We start from the raw sequence: 21,649 nt of genomic DNA on the forward strand, positions 1-21,649 counted from the left end.
TCTTCAGTCTGTATTAGCGGAGCAGGAAGTGACTTCCTGAAGCCGGCAGCAGAGTAGAACCGAGGTCCGCTTAGACAAACCGCTGGAGATATCAGTGAGATTTACTCTGCTTATTTACAGCAGGGACACTTTTCTTTCTGAGAGCATGTTCTCCTTTCTAAGCTAATTTACGTTTCACCTGGAGTCAGACGCTCCGCCCTGTTGGCAGCGAGGAGCGTCAGGAAACTGCTGCAGGGCGTCCTGGTGTCAGGAGGCAAAGTGCTTCACATCCTGCGATAAGGCCGCTCTTCACTGAGCGCTGCTCTTCCACCGCTATGATAACTTTAACCTGAGCTTGATGTTTTCATAACCTTTAATCACGTAAAGTATTTAAGCAGATGTCTGAAAACCCAGATAGAAGCAACAGCGGAGCATCCGGACTGTTAATGGCACTAACATCCAGAATTTACTAAACATGTTTTAATAAAACGTTCTGGGGGCATAAAGATGTAATTTTCTTTTTGCATTTTTTAAAATAAAACACTAAAGGCGTCATCTCAGGTAGTAAAAGCTCGGCAGAGTTAGAGTGGAAACTAGCAGCAGTGAAGATGGTCCGCTGAAAACTGCTAATGTGCAGAAACCCTCCACCGGTTCTGTGGACTGGCTCCATGCAGGCAGGCGGAGCTGCTGGAAGCCAAACATGCAACTGTTCTCTGTCTGCTAATTGGTTTGTGATTGACGGACTATCTGTGCATCAGTGGATGCCCACATTTGGACCACATGAGAAGTTCTGCTTTGCATAGTCAGAAACCTGCAGCACCCATACGGTTGATTCCCAGTGGAGGTCGGTAGCTAAGGAGAAGAGCCTGGTTCCCTTTAAGATGCACAGAAACAGTTTAGCTTTAATACACAGCATCCACCTCAGCAGCGCCGTCAGTAATGCAGCTTTTATTTCCTCTGAGCACTTCTTGAAACATTGGTCCAGAAGCTCATGTGGCGTGTTGCTCTTCTCTCTGCAGAAAGGAGAAACGGTGAAGAGAATACGAGAAGAGGTAAGGTCCTCATCGTCCCCTGCTGATGCATGACAGCCCTCCAAATGCAGCTCGCATGTGTTGGGCTAATTATCCTCACTGACACAGTGACAAGTCTGAGTATTAGTTTAAGCTCCTCTAATCAGCTGCATCCAGCTTCATTAAGTGCAGTCCAGTGCTAAAAGTCACTGAGCACGCTCAAACGTTGATATTTAGGATGAAAAATTAATCGTTGGAGGTGATCATGCAGCTCCTGCTGTGTAATATTGACACATTTAATCACTCTTCACGTCCGGATCTGTCTAAGCATCATGAAATGTGTGGTTCCCTGGTGGATTTTTGTCCTCTCCTTAGGTTACACTGCAAAAACGGGACAGAAAATAAGTTAAATTTTCTTAAAATAAGTGCATTTGCAGAGGTAATTACGTTTATCTGCCAATAGAATAAGTTTATTTGCATTTAACTCAGGAACAACTCATCATCATCTTATTTCATATGCAGTATATCTAATTATCTTTGTTAAGGATCAAAAAAACTCATTCAATTGGCAGATTATTTTAGCCAGCTGCTGAAATTAAGGACAAATGCATTCATTTCAGGAAGATTTTACTTATTTTTTGTTCTGTTTTTGCAGTGCAGCCTCCGTGTCATAGAGGCAGACAAACACTGGAGAAAAATGGTGAATCAGACTAAAAGAGGATCATAAAAAGCCCAGAGTAAGAAAACATCAGCGGCTTTTAAAGAAAAGCTTTCTCCAACAGATCATCAGTCGTTTTTTTTACTGTCATTAATGCAGAAACTGGTATTTAGATACGAGAAACAAAATGTCCTGCATCTGATAACATCAGAGCACCGCCTGTATTACAACAGTTTAATCTGCTAACTGCCTCAGTGAGGATGGTGTAGGCTGGTCAGGATGAGTGAAGCGCTGTTCATCAGGAAGGATCAGCGGATCTCAGCGGATCTCAGCGGTCAGTCCTCTGAACTTCCTCTGGACTGCAGGAGGTTCTGTTGGGCTCGGCTGAGGCGGTCCGTCTTTGGCGCTGATCGGCTGGGACAGACAGACACTGGCTTCAGCCTGAGGAGAGATGGTGGTTCTGTTGGACCGCTCCAGCGCTGCCCTTTGTTCTGGATCTGGTTCAGTTCTTTTAGGAACAGAATATAATCTGCTCACAGCCGGTCCGGTTCTGTCACTGTCCAGTAGGGACCTCCAGGTCAAAAGGTCACCCTAAGGTCCAACCTTATGAACCCGTGGTCTCGTTCACTGAGCTCACCTAAACTCCTTCCTTATATTGCAGTGGATTTGGAAAATAAACATGTTTTTATGTTTAAGCTCTAAATGTGGAGCAGAGACCTCAGAGTTTAGACTCATTCAGCTGAAGCTGTTCAGCCTTTATGTCGTCAGAAATCAGAAAATGCACAAACAGCCTGAAGTAAAACGTTGACAGGCTGCAGGAACTCTTCAGCTGGGACCTGAGGCAGCGACCGCAGTCTCCTTCTGCTCTGGACCGCCACAGTGACTCAAACTAGAAAACAACAGAAGTCTGTAACCTTTTCGTACATTTAAACCATTTATAGTAGTTAGCTCAGCCCCCCCCCCCAGCTTTCACTGCACACCTCTGTTAACTCATCCAAAAAACTGATGAAAGTATATTTTCATTAAAAAGCAGCAAGCCGAGCAGCGCTTCCCCGTGTTTATTTCCATAATGTTTCAGCGGCTCTTCCATCTCCTGAGAAGACGTTTCTTTGCAATCAGGCAGCAGCTGCAGCCGTACGAATACCTGAACATGAATCGATGTGTTGATCTCAGTGAAAGCAGAACCCGCGGCTCATCTGGATGTGCTGAACACCTGCAGAGAATGCCAACGTCTCCCATAGCGGCGCAGAGAGAGCCGCCATGATCCAAGGATGCAGGAGGAAAACTCAGCCTGACAGAGATGACCAGAGCCCAGCATGCAGCGTCTGGACCTGAACCACGCTGGTGGCAATTAAACGTGCAGTAAAGCTTTAACTGCTGCAGGAAACAGCAACGATCAGTTTACCTCAAAAGATGAATTTATCATAAAATGTTATTTACGCTGCGTGCTTATCTCTGATAGGCTGGTGCTTATCTCCAGTCCATCGCAGAGACACAAGCAGACACCTGAGAGTGATTTAGAGTCACCATTAACCTAAAGTCATGTTTTTAGACTGTAGGACGACGCTGGAGTAGCTCCTCAGGTAGAAAAGTTTATTTCATGATTAAATAAAAGGAAATGATAATGTATAAAATATACCATGAGAGTCCTTTCAAACTGAATGAGCTTTCTCTGCCACGTAAAACTGTGATGAAGAAAGGGAAAAGAACTACAGAGAAGGGTTAGATAATGAAACATACTCAGAATATTATCTTAAAATCCCAGAACAGAACCACTAACACTTTAAAACTAAGAGGAAAAACGCTAAAATGAGGATAAACCGCCTCAGGCTCTGAAGCCGATCACAGAAAATTGGATTAGAGAGATTTAAAAGCTGGTTTATTTGTTCAACACTGATCATACACAAGGAAACAAACTGTTACAGAAAACATACAAGAAATAACGAGATAAGCATTAAAATAATAACGGATACATTTAGGATACATCTTTAGGTCAAAGATAAAAATGTCTGAGCTTCAGTTGGAGTCTGGTTCTACTTCGGCTCACAGGTCTTGATTTCTTCTCCAGACGTATAAGCAAAGCAAAAGAAGATGGTGATGATGGAATAACGCGGGCTTGTATCATAAATCATAGAGGTGATGATAAACAGCACAAAGCGTATGGCAGGTTATTGAAACCAGAACCAAACCGCTTATTCAGGACCAAACAGCCGGACCAAAGCACTTTTTGAGGCGGTCCGCTCCAAACGGACTCTGGTGCGGTTGGTTTCTGGTGTTTCTGGTGCAGGTTTGTACTTTCACAAACCTGCACTCATGTACCAACACATACGACATGCCCCCCCCCCCCCCACCCCCCACATGCTGGGACATTTATTTCCTGTTTCTGGCGGCGTGCTGGACTTCATCCCTGCTGCCTTTAGTTGAGATTATCTGGACGGCACCAAGGATCAGAGGCTTAGTGGTGCCGTCAGGACTTTATGTTTGTTTTTTAGCTCCTAATTTAATTTGCTTCTTGAGCCGACATCTTCAACAGGCACATTGTGATCCTCAGCTGGAAAATCTGTCACTCTGAAATCAATCTTCATAGTTTAAATGTTTGTTGATCAGAGGCATAAAACACAGTGGGAGACTTCCTCCATGCTCTTCTTCTCCCTTTCCTTTCCCTCCCATCTTTCCCCTAATCACCTCCATCCTCGGCTCTTTTCTCCTCCTTCCTGCATTTGGGTTCTTCCTCCAGCTGAACCAGTTTTAAAGGCAGCAGGAAACCTTCAACACCCTGAAGATATCACATCTTGGGTGGCCTCCTGGAAGAGCTGGAGAAGGTTTCTGGTCTTGGTGATTTCTGCTCTGGCTCTGCTTCTGTTGCAGGAAGTCAGTTTAACTAGAAAACTTGGATTAATTCAAACAAACGGAAAGTAAAAATAAAGGTAAATAAAACCATCTTGTTTTTAAAAGTCCTGTAAAGTAATGAGAAATGAAATCTGGGACCAGCAGAAGGAATGAGAGCGGATTGTTTTTCTCGGTTATTTCAGTGGCGCTCCGACAGGAAGCATGAATATTTAAAGAGATATTTACTTCTCAAGGACAAAAAAACACCTCAAGATACGGTTTCACCTCATTTCAAAGCTGCATCTTGTTTTTCTGCCTGAACCTGCAGCCTCGTTCTCTCTGAAGTTGTTTCAAACTCACAGACACAAACAGAAAACACCATTAATTTCTCATAAAAACTCAGATCTGCTTGTTCACGTAGTGCCCGCCTGCAGGAGCTGACGCTTCGGTAAACAGGGAGGCTCACAAAGCGGAGAAGACCACGTCCCTCTTCATCAACTCAGTGGACGCATTAACGTCAGCGTGCTGCTCTTCATCTCAGCTCCACAAACACAGATGTCCGCTCACATCTGCTGCTCTGAAGCCTGCAGAACCCTGGCAGCCTGACGGCCTCATGCAGCAGAGCAGTGATCCAGTTAGATGACATGGCTGCCTGTCCTGCATGCGCTTTAAATGAAGAGTAATGAAGACAAGCGTCCCACATGAGATCAGCAGGACGATGGGCTGCTGCCCTCATTGGGGGGGGGCTGATGGAGAGGAGACAAGGAGACATGGGGGGGGGGGGGGGGGGGGGACCGTGAGGAACCGGGTTCTCTGCAACCGGAGAGGCTAAAGTTCAGCCAACTGAGTCAAAGATGAGCGCTCAGCCTGTGAGACATAAACATCTCCATCCATCCATCCATCCATCCATCCATCATTCATCCATCTATCCGTCCATTCATGGAAGGATAGACGGATGAATGATGGATGGATGGATGGATGGATGGATGGATGGATGGATGGATGGATAAAGAATAGCCTGTTGAGGCTAATGATGATAAACAGCCATAATTTACTTTTTCAACGATCCCAGCTGGGATGAATGTTTACATGTCTCTAATTAAGGCCCCTAAAGGTTTAAGGCCTCTAATTAAGGCCCCTAATTAAGGCCCCTAAAGGGTTAAGGCCTCTAATTAAGGCCCCTAATTAAGGCCCCTAAAGGCTTAAGGCCCCTAATTAAGGCCCCTAAAGGCTTAAGGCCCCTAATTAAGGCCCCTAAAGGCTTAAGGCCCCTAATTAAGGCCCCTAAAGGCTTAAGGCCCCTAATTAAGGCCTCTAATGGCTTAAGGCCCCTAATTAAGGCCCCTAAAGGGTTAAGGCCTCTAATTAAGGCCCCTAATTAAGGCCCCTAAAGGCTTAAGGCCCCTAATTAAGGCCCCTAAAGAGTTAGGGCCTCTAATTAAGGCCCCTAATGTCACATTAGGCAAAGCTGAAGGCCCCAGTTTCCCTTCTGTTATAATAAATAATAACGAATATATAATAATTATGATAACCCGTCAGCGGCCGCTGCTGTTTAGTACCTGGGGGCCATTCTTGGGGTAGGGGTCTTGCTCAGGGACCCAGAGTGACAGTCTGTGGGAGTTGAACCCAGAACCTGATCAACGAGGAGCTGTCGGGGGGAATTTAATCCTCTCACAAAGTCTAATCAACTCTTTTTATCTATAATTCCCTCCTGTTCTCCTCCATCCCCTCCGTACGGTTTTCTATATCTTCTCCTCAAATATTTGCACTGCCTTGTCTCTCTCTCCTCTTCTCCTGATCCTTTCCCTCATCCTCCCTTCTCCATCCTTTCTTCCTTTAATGCATTACTTCTCTCCCTTTCCTGGGAGGCAATCCCATCTTTTTCCATACATCATTTAAATCTTCCTCTCCTCCTCTCCTCCTCCTCCTCTCCTCCCTCCTCCAGTCTCCTTGGAGTCCTGCTCTGCTCCTGCGCCGTGGAAGAACGTCTCCTGGGTAGTGAGGAGGAAGTAGTTCTTCTCCTCCGTCTCTGATCTCATCTCCTTTCCTCCCACTAATGTTTTTTCTCTCTTCCATGTATCCATTAACCTCCATCCACCCCTCCGTCGCTCACCACTCCGCTTCTGTTCTGCGATTCCTCTTCCTCGCATAACTGTCATCGTCTCCTGTCTCTCCTCCCTTACCTTCCTGTTCTTTGTCCTCCTGTCCCCCACCTCCTAAAAACGATAAATCCCCCCCCCCCACCACCACCACCCACCTGCCCTCCATCTCTGCCCAACCCCACAGAGCGGCGCCAGGATCAACATCTCAGAGGGTTCCTGTCCAGAGAGGATCATCACCATCACGGGTCCGACGGACTGCGTGTTCAGAGCTTTCACCATGATCACCTTCAAACTGGAGGAGGTAAGTCCTAAACCTCGCTGTTAGCAAAATACAAAGTGAGGACCAGCAAAAAAGTCCTCATTTTGGTACAAACGGTCCTCACTTTGATGCCTAAACAGGAGCACACACACACACACACTGTCTCTGGTTTATTATTTCTATTTACTGGGCCTGTTTGACTAAATCACACCAAAGTGTTTTATGGTGCGTAATCAGGCTCAGCTGCTTCATCAAGCAAAGGTTTATGTTTTTTATTATTTTTCTAAAACTTGAGGTGACTGAAATAAAGTATGAATTTAGCCTGTTTTTACTGCATTTCATCACAGTTTCTTTTAGAAATCGAACAAACAGCTCAACCCCAGCAGATCCATGAAAACCCAGAATCCTTTAGAAGGTGGAAGCTGTTGCATCCTTCAGGGAAATGAGACATCGTGTTCATTTGGCTGCAGCACTTTCCTAAAGTGTTAATACCCAAATCCACAAACTTCTGTTTTAAAGGGATTTAAAGTGTCAGACCAACACAAAGTACATCAGAAATGTCAAGAGGAAGATAAATGGCTTTAAAAACAAATCTGAAGACTAGCATGCAGTTGCATTCAGCCGCAGTAAATCAGTTACCTTACAATCACTAAATTAAATCCATTTTAGCCAACTGCCTTCAGCTTTTCTGCTCAGATGAGACTAAATTTAAAAATCCCAAAAAACAAAACAAAAAAAAAATCCTGGTGAAGCACGGTGGAGGCAGCATCATGCTGTGGGAAGCAGGTCAGAGATGATGGGAAGATGGATGGAGCTATGGGTTGGTTCAGATCAAATGTTAGAATGGCCTAGTTAAAGTCCAGACCCAAATCCAACAACAGACTTGATGTTCAGAGATGTTCTCCACCTGACCTGACTGGGACTGAGATGTCTAGAAGACACGTGAGCAATACTGTAAATGTCCACAGCGTTGTGTTGATAAAGCTTCAGAAATACACTGAAGTTTTCTGTTTAATGAGACAAATGTGGAAACAAGCTGAAGGGTTTGAATAATTCTGAAAGGAACTGTTTCAAATAAATATCTTTCATATTTTAGAGCTAAATTAGATTTTGTGACACATAATCATTTAAAGTTGCAGTAAAAGCAGGAGTCAGGAACACAAGATGAACCTGATGATGGTGATGGTAATGATGATGAGGATGATGATGAAGATCAAGAAGATGATGATGAACCCGATGTGGTGACTGATGATGATGAAGATGATGATGGTGGTGGTGATGATGATGATGATGATGATGATGGTAATGAAGATGAGGATGATGATGAAGATCAAGAAGATGATGATGAACCCGATGTGGTGACTGATGATGATGATGATGATGGTAATGAAGATTAAGAAGAAGAAGATGATGGTGATGGTGGTGATGATGATGGTGATGATGATGACGATGATGATGACGATGATGATGGTGGTAATGATGATGATGATGATGATGATGATGGTAATGAAGATGATGGTGGTGATGATGATGATGATGATGGTGACAATGATGATGATGATGATGATGATGAGGATGTCACCTTCATCATCATCATCATCATCACTGCGGGTCTAGCTGTTTGGTCGATGAATCCTAAAACGGTTCCTCTGGTGGTTCCTCTGGTGGTTCCTCTGGTGGTTCCTCTGGTGGTTCTGTGTGATTCAGTTCTGAGTCAAGAAGCTCCAGATGTTCTCATCCTGACCCAGAAGCTTTTACTCTGTGCAGAATTAAACCTGACAGACGCTTAATTCACAATCTGACGGATCCTGGTGGGGATGAGGAAGATGCTGATGAAGTGTGAGGAGATGAAGAACGATCAGTTCTTATGAGAAATTAATGAGGGAGATAATAAAGAGAAGGTTTGTGATAGGAGGATTAAACTAAAGCTGTGGGTCTAGATGAGGTTCCTCCGTCTGTGAGATCATCAACGTTTCAGAATCAGAAATACTTTAATGATCCCAGAGGGAAATTACTGTTTCTGCAGAACATGAAGCTGACTGCATCCTACTACCCCCCCCCCCCCCCCCCCCACTGAGAGGGAAACACCAGAAAAACAGGAAATCAGTCATTATGTTAATCGACTTCCTCATTTCCTGATTGGTTTTTCATCTTCACGCTGATTTCATCCTCCTCCCTGAGTTTGACCGTATCAGCTTTATTTAACTCAGGTGTGAGGATAAAAGAGTGACCGTCCTCCACAGGTAGCAGATTATTAGCAGGTTTCAGGCTGGATTATAGATGCGCCTTTATTCCATTATTTACGGTTGTTAGCCGCTGCAGAGGGAAGACATCCAGGAGTAAAAATATCAGGAGGTTCTCCTCAGATGGTGAAACCAGGAACAAGTTAGGAACAAAATCAGAATATTTTGTGTTAAACAGGAAGGCAGCGAGTTCTTTAAGGTCCACAGGCCGGGTCAGAGAGCGCAGACAGAACCAGAGGAGATGGATATGAAGGTCAGGGATGGAGGCGGAGCAGAGAAGCAAACTGTGATCTGCATCAGAACTAAGCTGATGACAGACGAGCAGAGAAGCTGTCAGCCTGAGCAGCGCCAACCTTTCCCTGACCGCACCTCCCTCAGTCCTGCAGAACGGCTGGAGCTGCATGCTGATGGCCTGCTGGCAGACAGCAGCTCTGCTGCATCTACCCATCATCCGTTCATTCATTCATTCATTAATTCATTCATTCATTCATTCATTCATTCATTCATTCATTTATTCATCTGTTCATCTATTCATCTGTTCATCTGTTCATCATGCTGATGGCCTGCTGGCAGACAGCAGCGCTGCTGCATCCGCCCATCATCCGTTCATTCATTCATTCATTCATTCATTTATTCATTCATTCATCTATTCATCCATTCATCTGTTCATCTGTTCATCTATTCATCTGTTCGTCTGTTCATCATGCTGATGGCCTGCTGGCAGACAGCAGCTCTGCTGCATCTGCCCATCATCCACTCATTCATTCATTCATCCACTCATTCATTCATTCATCCACTCATTCATTCATTCATTCATTCATTCATCTGTTCATCATGCTGATGGCCTGCTGGCAGACAGCAGCACTGCTGCATCTGCCCATCATCCGTTCATTCATTCATTCATCCACTCATTCATTCATTCATCCACTCATTCATTCATTCATTCATTCATTCATTCATTCATTCATTCATTCATTCATCTGTTCATCCATCCATCCGTTCATCTGTTCATCATGCTGATGGCCTACTGGCAGACAGCAGCTCTGCTGCATCCGCCCATCATCCGTTCATTCATTCATTCATCCACTCATTCATTCATTCATTCATTCATTCATTCATCTGTTCATCCATCCATCCATCATCCATCCATCCATCATCCATCCATCCATCCATTCATCATCCATCCATCCATCCATCCATCCATCCATCATCCATCCATCCATTCATCCATCCATCCATCCATTCATCCAACCGTCCATCCATCCATCCATTCATCATCCATCCATTCATCATCCATCCATCATCCATCCATCCATCATCCATCCATCCATCCATCCATCCATCCATCCATCCATCCATATCTCGTGTTTTTCCTGCATCTTCTCACTCTGAACAATCACTAAAGTTATTTTTAGCTCCATCAGTGATCCTGACCTCAGCCTCTCTCCTTCATTTAGTTTCCACCCGTCTTTATCTCCACCTAGAAATTATTCCTCTTTTTAAATCTGTTCATTTTACAATCAGCAGGATTTCTGTCGTTTCCCCACGTTTTAATTGTCTCCTGTTTTCCTCCCCCACCTCTTTCCTTATTACATCCCATCTCCCCCTGCAGTTTTCCTCCCATCTTCTTTCCAGTCCACTCTCTTTCTTTAATTAACCCAGATAATAAATAACGGCCTAAACTACAGGTTCTTAATGCGATTGGTTCAATCAATTAAGCCGAGGCAGAATGTAAATAGCAGCGCTGCCTCATTGGGTCGTCCATCAGAACGTGTTCAGAATAAAATCACTATTCATATTTTCATATTTAGTGATATCACTGACCATCTCTGTGACTCGGCTGTCTGACTCTCTCTTTCATGTTAAACTGGAACATTATTCAGTAAAAAGTAACGTTATCATTTTATGATCAAGTACTAAATTGATTCTAAGGGAACATTTTCCTGTTTCCTGTTCCTAACTTCCTGTTTATTTTGGTTAATAAATTCAGCTTCACAGCTTTTTATGCATTAATGGCAGTCACTGCGGGAACATGAACAGAATAGGTTTAATCCATCCTGTTCATTCATCTCCTACTTTAATTGTTTTTTTTTTTTATATTGATGACATTTTTACTTTGTCTAGTCAGCATTTCCTGCTCTGGTTTAATCACACATCTTCCTGATTGGACATCAACCCGCAGAACGTTTATGTTCCTTTGAGTCTTCTGCAGGTTTTCCTCTCTGTTATAATTATTAGCAAACCTGAGCAGCTGAGGACGGCTGAACATGAAGGCTTTAAACCAGAAAACGCCGCTCAGAGATATTAATCTGGTTATTGGTTTCAGTTTATTTACCTGAAAAGGTCGGCTGAAGGCGCTTTACTAGACCAACTGGTCCATCTCATGTCCAGCTACTGGGAAGCACTGAACTCCAGTTTCCAGCGGTAACTGTGCTACGGTACAGTCCGTGTCAGTCTTATCAGGCTGGTGAAACATCCGTCCATGGAAGCCCAGCTGATTGCATTCATGATCTTTGCAGCAATCCCTCTACCAGAGCAAGCATGTGGTGACAGTGGAGAGGAAGGCTCTAGTTTGAGCTCCAGTAGAACCAGAGCCTCAGTCCGAGTGGCTGCCCACCTACACTAGCGCTGCCTGATGGTAGAAAATCTAGTGATGGCAATAATATCTGTAAATATGTGATGACGGCATCATAGCGGTGATCTGTAAAGTTTATGTTTGTTCAAAGTCTTATTTTCTGTCATGTAAAACCAATGAAAATAATAAAGAAAGAAAGACAGAGTTTCCTTTTTTCACCTCAGGAATATTGCCAAAATTAGAAACATTCTGTCCAGGAGTGATGCTGAAAAACTAGTCCATGCATTTGTTACTTCAAGGCTGGACGATTGTAATTCTTTACTATCAGGAAGTCCAGAAAATGCAGTTCAAAGCCTTCAGCTGATCCAAAATGCTGCAGCAAGAGTTCTGATGAAAATCAACAAGAGGGATCATATTTCTCCTATTTTAGCTTCCCTTCATTGGCTTCCTGTTAAATCAAGACTAGAATTTAAAATTCTTCTTCTAACGTATAAAGCCCTTAATAATCAAGCTCCATCATATATCAGAGCTCTGATTACCCCGTATGTTCCTAACAGAGCACTTCGCTCTCAGACTGCAGGTCTGCTGGTGGTTCCTAGAGTCTCTAAAAGTAGAATGGGAGGCAGATCCTTTAGCTATCAGGCTCCTCTCCTGTGGAACCAACTCCCAGTTTTGGTCCGTGAGGCAGACACCCCGTCTACTTTTAAGACTAATCTTAAAACTTTCCTTTTTGACAAAGCTTCTGTGTCTCTGCTTTGTCTTCTCTAACATAGAAAGTACTCCTGGGTCAATGTGAGCTTCTGTGCTTTCTGTGTCTCTGCTCTGTCTTCTCTACCATAGAAAGTACTCCTGGGTCAATGTGAGCTTCTGTGCTTTCTGTGTCTCTGCTCTGTCTTCTCTACCATAGAAAGTACTCCTGGGTCAATGTGAGCTTCTGTGCTTTCTGTGTCTCTGCTCTGTCTTCTCTACCATAGAAAGTACTCCTGGGTCAATGTGAGCTTCTGAGCTTTCTGTGTCTCTGCTCTGTCTTCTCTAAGCCCCAGTGGGTGGAGGCAGATGAGCGTTCACACTGAGCCTGGTTCTGGTTCTGCTGGAGGTTCTCCTCCCTGTTAAAGGGGAGTTTTCCTCTCCACTGTCGCTTCATGCATGCTCAGTATGAGGGATTGCTGCAAAGCCATCAACAATGCAGACGACTGTCCACTGTGGCTCTACGCTCTTTCAGGAGGAGTGAATGCTGCTTGGAGAGACTTGATGCAACCTGCTGGGTTTCCTTAGAGAGGAAACTTTCTCACCAACCTGGAGGATCTGATGGAATCTGACTTTGGAAAGAGCCTTGAGATGATGGGATGTTGTGGATTGTAGCTATATGAATATAACTGAATTGAATTGATCTCATGTGGCGTTAATTACAGCTACGTCATTATTCTGGGGTGTTTTTTCGTTTGAAGTAATTTACTTCAACGTGGGAAACTCCTCAGTTTCCACACTGACAGGTGGTGCAGCCCTGCATGTGTGATGGGATGATGGCAGAGCAAACCTCTCTGAGTAAATCTGTCTGCCTCCTGTTGTCTGCCTCCTTCGCAGGACCTGGCAGCTCTGGTAGCTAACGGCACAGTGACCAGCAAGCCTCCGGTCACCCTGCGGCTGGTCATCCCTGCCAGCCAGTGCGGCTCCCTCATCGGGAAAGGTGGATCCAAGATCAAGGAGATCAGAGAGGTGAGTCTTCAGAGCAAAGCTAGACAAACGGGACGTCACAATGAAGCTAGCAGTCCTTTTAAATCGTGGTTTAATGTTCCAGGTACGGGTTTGTGACACATTACAATTGTTATAATTAAAGCTTCATTTGGCTGGTTTTCCTATCAGTCGTGTCTCACACATATAACGTTGTTATTTAAGTTTAACTGATGCCTCTGGACCTTGTTTGGTGAAATTTAGCTTTTTTCTCTCTTTGTTGTTTGTGGTGAAGGTCAGATGTAGGTTGTAGATTAAAAGCTTCAGTCTGGCCTGCATCAGCTAGACTTGATGTTGGCATTTGCACCTCCTCATCATTACTGCTATTTGCTTTGTGAATGAGGTGCTGAGACCAAGCAGAGAGAAGCAGAAGCTTGATTTATTCAGACACTGAGCTTTATTCAGAAATCTGTTTCCAGTCCAGACTGAAACTTTGACAAAACAACGCAAACGTGTCGCTGAATGAAAGCAGACTTTTTAACCTTAAACCGTGTGTGTGTGTGTGTGTGTGTGTGTGTGTGTGTGTGTGTGTGTGTGTGTGTGTGTGTGTGTGTGTGTGTGTGTGTGTGTGTGTGTGTGTGTGTGTGCAGACCACAGGTGCGCAGGTCCAGGTGGCCGGTGACCTCCTCCCTAACTCCACAGAGAGGGAGGTGACGATATCAGGAGGCCAGGACGCCATCATCCAGTGCGTTAAACTCATCTGCACGGTTATTCTCGAGGTACGGTCGTCTGCAGATATATAAATAAACTGTTTTATTTTTGGTCACTTCTCTTTACAATCACCTGAAGAGTTGTGTCTGCATGCTCCTTGTTTTTAGATCATTGTGCGCTCATTGATTAGTTTAGTGCTAGGAACTTTAAAAAAATCCATAAATATCTAATTTCTGCTGAGCAGCAGATGAGGAGTTCTGGGGTTAACGACGGTTTCCTGAGAGAAACGCTGCAGCCGGACCAACAGAGTTCTAGATCAAGAACTTCAGGCTGAAAGTTTGCACCGCAGACAAGAAACTTTAGGAAGCAAAAGAGAGTCCAGAAAACTGAAGACACAGCCATGTTGCCGCCAGGGCAGAGCTTGCTCAGCAACGGCAGAAAGTCAGGGTTCATCAGAGTCAGGATCAGGGTTCAGTGAGACAAATCTGTTCAGCAGAGCCATGGAGGACAGACTGGCTCTGCAGGAAGGACTTAGATGGACCGGAGCAACATGGACTGGTCCTGCTGCCACGCCTGCTCCAGGAACGCTGCCATTGATGAGCAGGTGGATGAAAATCATCCTCCAGGAGCAGCTTCTAACCATCCAGGAACAGTTTGGTGAGGTTCTGTGGGCCATGATGGAACCACAAGGCCAGAGTGGCATGGATCAAAGATCTGAACATCAATGTTCTCCTCAGGTTTGAATCCCACTGAGAACCTGTGGTCACCTCTTCAAAAGAGAAACGGCCAAACTGTGTGAAGACCAGAGCGGGTCTTGATCATCCAGGGTTTGGTCCACAAGTTGAGACCAGAGAGGATTTGATTTGATGTAACTTCTCAGATTAGATGAACCCAGATGAGGCACGGTTGGATGATCTGTGAAGAAAAGCTCGTCTGATTTCAGACAGCTGGAGTTTCTCCTGAAATACTGAATTATCCTCCGCTCTGTGCGTCTCGGCTGTTTGCTGCAGAGCAGGTCATCTACGGTGGCTCTCTGTGGTCAAAAATAACACAATGAGGGGACGGAACCGGTGGGAGCTGACAGCTGAGCGCGGAGCTGCAGCTCATTATAAACCTGAGCTGAAGCGAGGGCAGCTGCAGGTTCAGGCGATCATCTCAGCGGCTTCATCCCACAGGCAGAGCGGTAAATAAGAGCTGCTGTCACAGGATGGACATTAGCTCAGACTTAATTAAACCAGAGATCCTGACATCAGAGCAGCTTCCTGTCTGAAGCCTCCTGATGGTCCAGCAGAAAGCTTGATCCCTCGTCCTTTCCTTCCTGATATCTGCTGATAAAGCTTCATTCTGCTGCTGTCCACCTTCCTGCTCATCCTCAGGGAATCACTAACATCCGGTCCATGGTAGCGCTGTGATCAGGATGAGCTTCAGGCTGCAGACGGTGAACTCAAAGGCTCCAGAAGCTCATTGATATTCCCAGCGTCCAGGTCTGGGAGAAGGAAACAAAACCGCCACCCTCAGCTAGATTTCATTCTCTGTCTTTATTCTGTTTTCCTTCTCTGAAAGGAAAGTGTTTTATCCGCTTTCCCTCCCTGACGGAACGTTATCCGTCCGGTTTCCAGCCCAGGTGTCTGCTAGCCGCACTTAGTTTGGGAAAAGGAACATTTTAATGTCATATCATATGCATTTATTAGTGGGAGGGCAAGCAATTAAAGGAATCATCCGTCAGTCATCTATACCCGCTTATCCATGCAGGGTCACCTGGACAGGGCGCCGGTCCATCACAGACTCCCAGCACAAGGAAAGCTGCACACACTCACACCTGAAGGCAGTTTAGAGAGCAGTCAGTCGTGTTTCTGCACCGTAGGAGGAGGCTGGAGCGCCCAGAGAGAACCTGTGCATGCACAGGAGGAACATGCAGGAAACTCCCAGGTCAACCCTGGGAATTTAACTCAAGACCTTCCTGCTGCAAGGCAACAGTGCAACCCACTGCACCGTCACTACGGTCTAAAGTCAGGAAAAAATAAGATGGAGCAGAAAGTTTAGTCCTGATTCTTTAGTCCTGGCCATTTGTGGCCCCTGGACAGATTTTCTGTGGCCCACAACTGCAGTTCAAGATTTATTTGGCCAACCAGCAGGAATCATTCTTATTTTTAATGACCGCAAAATTATCAGACAAACTAAAATCTTCCTGCAATTGAAAATTTCAGGTACAACGCAAAGTATTCATCTTTTAATTACCACACCGTCTGCGTTCTGTTTCATTTCATAGCAAATAGGACCCCATCTATTCACTTTAACTCGTTTACTTAAATTAGCTAAATACAGCAAGTCCTGTTTTTAATGCTGAGTTTAGACAAGACTAATTGTTAATTTTTTTTAATGATTGAGATGTTCATCCAGTTAGCAAAGCAGTTTGCAAACTGGATGACCAGTTTTTAATAAGGTAAAAGTTCTACAATTATGCGTTCTTTGTCCTACAGAAAATCTGACTTATTTTTTTTAATAAAAATTATCAAAGTTTGTGGAACAGGTAAAAAAAATTTGGGGAAATTATTATTTTATTTTTTTTAATGTAGGTTTCTTGGCCCTCGGATAGTTTTGGCCCACATGACAAAAAGTTTGGACACCACCGCTCCAGAGGGAAGAACGTCTTTAATGCAGCTTTTGGATTGTTGACGTGTTATAAAACATGTTAGATGGTTTAATGCCTGAGGAGTTCTAGAGCAAAAATAAATGTTGTTTTATGAGTAATATCTAAATGTGGAACCTCTTTATAACCATCAGGAACACAGAAGCTCTGAATGCTGGATTCTAATGTTTAAAATCATCTTTTGTAGTTTACTGTAGTTTGTCGGTGGCTTTTTCTGTGAGATAATTCAGATTTATTTATTTCAGATTTAAACTTGGATCTCTGAGTCATTCTGTCTGTTTCTTCAGAGATCCAGCTTCATAAAAAGTTTTATTTTGTAGAACTTTGTAGAAACCTCTGCAGCCCTCCCAGTCATTGGACCTGACAGGAACCTTTGAGATAAAAACCTTAAATATCGTCACGATACACTGAAGGATGTGCGACCTTAGCGTCAGGAAACAGGCTTTGCTTTGATATTTATCTGGGCAAACTGTAATCGCTGAATATTCCCACCGTCTTTGCTCAGGCTGCAGGGATGTAACAGTCCCATAAATCCTGGTCCTGCTGGATCGATGGAGGTCCGGCTCCAAAATTAAAGAGAAATGTTTTAAATGCAAAGTTTGTTCTCGCTCAGTTTAAGCAGAATAAAGTCATAAAGACAGACGACTGAAGCACAAGTTAGTGAGGAGGTTCTAAGGCAGCTGGTTCTTTTCCTGACTGGAGGCAGCAACCCATGGATGCTACACAAATCTTGTCTCCTGAAGACTTTTCACCTCTGGACCAAAAAGCTTCTTCACTTCAATTCTATTTTCCATTTTGAGATAAGTATGGGAAAAAAAATATTTCCATAGTTAATCCCCGGTCCCCACGGTTCAAAACGGGTTGCATGGACCAGCGGTGGAACCTGAGCTCCTTCTAGTGGCACCGGAGCAACACCAGAACGCAAAATATTTCATTAATGCATAATAATCACAAGAAGAGCAGCAATGATGTGAAGTTAAAAAGCAGCCGAGGCAAAAATATCAGCAAAGCATGAATTTTACCATCCAACCATCTGCCCATCCAACACTGTAGAGTCTATATTAAAACTGGAGAAAGGGCTGTAATGACTTAAAAGTCCATAACTTTAATTGAAATAACCCTAATCCAATGCATAGCAATGCAATGCAGCATTAAAAATATTTCTTAAAAATATTCCAGTTTAGGATGAACAATCTAAGCCTCAGGTCATGTGTCAAAAGGTTTCATTGAGTCCAAAACTGAAAGGGTTTCTCGTTTATGAAATTAGTACAAAATCAAAAACACCAGGCAGAGGTAGAGGAATGACATAAAAATGAGAAACTCTTCCTGATGGTTAAACAACAGTATAATTAGATGTTTAATATTGTTCATCAAACCGTGCTGATTAATAAACAGCTGGCAGCTCTATAAGCTCCCGGTGATTCCTGCACTGCTTTGGTGTGGAGTGCTTTGGATCGGCTCGTTTCCTGCTCTGGAGACAGATGTGTGTCCTGGTTCTCCCCCTCCTGTCAGGATGGCTGATCAGCTCAGAGAACGTGTTTCACCTCCAGCACACAGAGAACATTCAGACGGTTCAGTTTGGTTCAAACGCAGAAGTGCTGCCAGGTGCAGACTGCTCATAAATGCAGCACATCATTATGACCAGTCTGCAGCCGTCAGACCTTCATCAGCTGCACAGGACAACAGAAAGAGGCTGAAAAATGCTCCTACCAGCAGGAAAACATCCCGTCTGAGTGGGAGGTGATGAATAAACAGCAGAGAAAGGTGAATTAAAGCAGAGACTGTTAACCCAACAACACAGAGCCTGGTTCTGGTTCTGGTGTCTGGGACCGGAATGCAGACCCAGTTTAACCAAAAGCCTTCAGGTCTGGACAGAAATGCTTCTGTGATCCAAAGTAAAGGCAGACAGAAAACAAGGAGCAGGAGGGTTTTAACCACAGTGGGTCAGAAACCAACTCTTCCTGCTGTTGCTACTAAAAAATGAAAAGAAAGCTGAGAAATTTATATTTCTACACGTTTAGTAAACTCTCTGCTCCTCAGTTTCTCCTGATGTGGTTGTGTTTGTCCCTCTGTAGTCTCCACCTAAAGGAGCGACCATTCCCTACCGGCCCAGTCCGAGTCCTGGAACCATGCTGCTGGCAGGAAACCAGGTGAGCTTCACGGGAGCTTCAGGAAGCCTGTTTTCTGCTTCTGTTGCACCGATCCTTCAACAACACGCCTCAGTCAAACGTTATTAATCACCTGGAGTAAAAATCAAAGCGGCTGCAAACAGCAAGCATTCGAACTGTTCTGATTACGAGGCTTCATTCATCCTCAAACACTTTTTATTGATTTATTGCTGTTCTGACAGAGAAATACGATCCTACCGAGCATGCATGCTCGTTACGCGGTTTATTAATATTGCATTTACTAAGAAACACCAGATCTAACAGAGGCACATGGACTCTCTGATTGCCTGTTTGATCGTAGGTTTGGTTTAGTTCTGTCATTTCCAGTGAAGGAAACCGGCTCTTTATATTAGATTTTAATTCATATTTAATTCAAATTGGCAACAAATGTTCTTTCAGGGCACAAATGGTTCTAATTCAGATGCAGCTGTCTGCCAGTTTGGCCTCAGTTGTTACCGCTTCAGTTCATATGGTCAGATACGTTCAGTCTTCTTACTGTTATACAGCGCTGCATGTATTCACACTACTGAGCAAGCATGTGGCGACAGTAGAAGAAAACAAGTCATTTTCAAGCAGACCAAACTGCAGCAGGATTAAAGTCAGCCGGCTGTAGGCTGAGAGGACAGGATGGGAGCTGATGGCAGCAATATCTGCCAATAATCCATAAATGGAGAGGAAGGAGCAGAGTGATCTGGGTTTTTATTCTCCTAGAATAAGTCTATTGCTGCGCATGCATGGAAAAATTAAGTAAAGTGCTTCGTTATTATACATCAAAGATATTACGCAGCTGAGATGGAGGGTTAGCCTGAGCGCGCCGCCACTAATGGCCGACCTCACCAGCATGTCTTTTAATCTGAAATATAGGCTTATTCTGAGCTTTATGTGCAAGAATGAGAATCTTTAAATTCTGTTCTGAAGTAAATGAAGAGAGACAGCTCCAAGATTTGCTTCCTTTATTATTATTATTATTAATTATATATTTATTTATTTTATTTTATTTATTATTATTTTATTTTTATTTATTTTCTATATATATAAAAAAAGGAATGAGGATCTGCCAGAAAAGTCAAAGCGTACTGCATTGGCAATATAATCAAACATTTAACTGATTATTTCTAAGATTGTGGCTCTTCTAACTTTTTGGATAGCTTTGGGATTTTAGTGAGTCTAAGCTTTACCATTCAGCTACATATTTACACAGTAAATGCCAATTTTTTAACTTTGATAATGCAAATCTAAGCTTTATCTTCGTAAAAAAAAACACTTTGGTTCCATCGGTTACAAAAATGCATGAATCAGATCCTGTACACAGTCAGAAAACGATCAGATCAGCGTAGATTTAGCCGACAACAACAGAACCAAACACTTGATTTTACGCCAGGACGAGATGCAGGAAACAGAGCGGAGGAGCCGCTGGGCTGGAGAGAAGACGTGATGAGGGAGCCGGTCGTTAAGCGAACGTTTGGTTTCATTGAGCAGTGAAAGTAATTTAGAGGGACGTTTGGATGAAACGTCCCGTCTGTAAGTCACTGTAGTTAAGGAACGGTGCTGAGTGAAGAAACAGAGGAGGAGGGAGAGGAGAGAGAGGAGGGAGGGGAGGACAAACAGAGAGGGATGTGATTAATTGGTCTGATTGGTGGGTGGAACAGGGCGGGGCTTAGTGGAGGAAGGGAAATGATTGGCCGCTGGAAAAGGGTCATTTTAATTTAGTTTGACAAAATGCTCAGATTATTTTGTCCCAGTTTAGTTTTATTTCATCGTAATATGCGATAAGATTTAATTCCTGGACACTTTAATAATGTTAAACTAAGACCAGTTAGACCTGAAAAGCGTCGCTGAGTTTACGCCGTAGATAGATCCAGATTCCTGGGAGGAGATTATAAAATAGTCTCGTCCACATTTAGGGCGTTTATAGATGTTTAGGCCAACATGAGGGAATATTGTAGTTTTTATTGTAGTCCCTCTGGAGGCCCCTGAGAAGGGTCCCCCCCCCCCCCCCCCCCCACCCAGCTCCCTCTGTCTCTGCAGGGAGAAACAATGAAGGTCCAGTTTGGATTGGTCCAGAAATGGCAGAAATTATCCAATAATAACAAATAAATATGTAAAGTTACATGTTTACGTGTAAAAAGATGAAGGTCACCATGATCACCTTCGTCTGTAGCCTCCTCAGATGTTCGCTCGGTACCAGCAGAATCGACCCGGTGCCGTCCGTCTCCAGCGGTTTTCCCTGAAGGTTCGTTAAAGCCTTTCAGGGACGGAGGTCCGTCAGTCCGTGTGCGCTGGTGCTGAGCGGCTTGTCAGGCGGCCGGTACCGAGAGATTCTCCCAGAGAGGCCGGCGCTACAGGGTTCTGTCTGTTCTGGTCACGCCTCACTGGACCGGAACGGGATTGTTTGGAGTCGGCGTCTCGCTGCGGATGTCGGAGCTGCTCGGTTTGCTGTGCATGAATACTGAGAGGCTCTGAGGCGCCGAGCAGCAGAACCAGAACTTTACACACGGTTCTGTCCGTTTGGTGCCAGATATTTATGACCAGAGCTGTTTTTACTGGTTCAGAAAGTCCAGATTTACAGGGTTCACAGGCAGAACGTTCTGCTGGACTAACGAGTCAGAACCAGCCCTCAGGTTCGGACCGACCCGCTCTGAAAGAAGTTCTGTTCTGCAGGAGGTGGGCGTGTTCCTCGGGTCATGGATGGATCCGGTTCCTGAGAGAACCGCGGTCCAGAGGGGAATCTGGTCCGGTTCTGTCCCGGTTCTCCTCCCAGTGGGAACAAACCCAGAAAAGCTCAGCAGGGATG

General features: G+C 44.3%; 1 protein-coding gene across 4 annotated transcripts in view; it reads left to right on the forward strand.

Moving 5' to 3' along the window:
- Positions 1 to 21,649, forward strand: part of LOC105918746 (poly(rC)-binding protein 3) — a 99,839-nt gene that overhangs the window by 59,968 nt on the left and 18,222 nt on the right. For all 4 annotated transcript variants that reach the window (XM_036151754.1, XM_036151756.1, XM_036151758.1 and 1 more), the window contains 5 exons: positions 999 to 1,031; positions 6,763 to 6,879; positions 13,240 to 13,371; positions 13,977 to 14,105; positions 18,763 to 18,837. In XM_036151754.1, the coding sequence (XP_036007647.1) occupies positions 999 to 1,031; positions 6,763 to 6,879; positions 13,240 to 13,371; positions 13,977 to 14,105; positions 18,763 to 18,837 (486 nt within the window). The remainder of the gene's footprint in view (positions 1 to 998; positions 1,032 to 6,762; positions 6,880 to 13,239; positions 13,372 to 13,976; positions 14,106 to 18,762; positions 18,838 to 21,649) is intronic.

This window comes from Fundulus heteroclitus, chromosome 20 (assembly GCF_011125445.2).
Source record: "Fundulus heteroclitus isolate FHET01 chromosome 20, MU-UCD_Fhet_4.1, whole genome shotgun sequence".
Classification (NCBI taxonomy): domain Eukaryota; kingdom Metazoa; phylum Chordata; class Actinopteri; order Cyprinodontiformes; family Fundulidae; genus Fundulus; species Fundulus heteroclitus.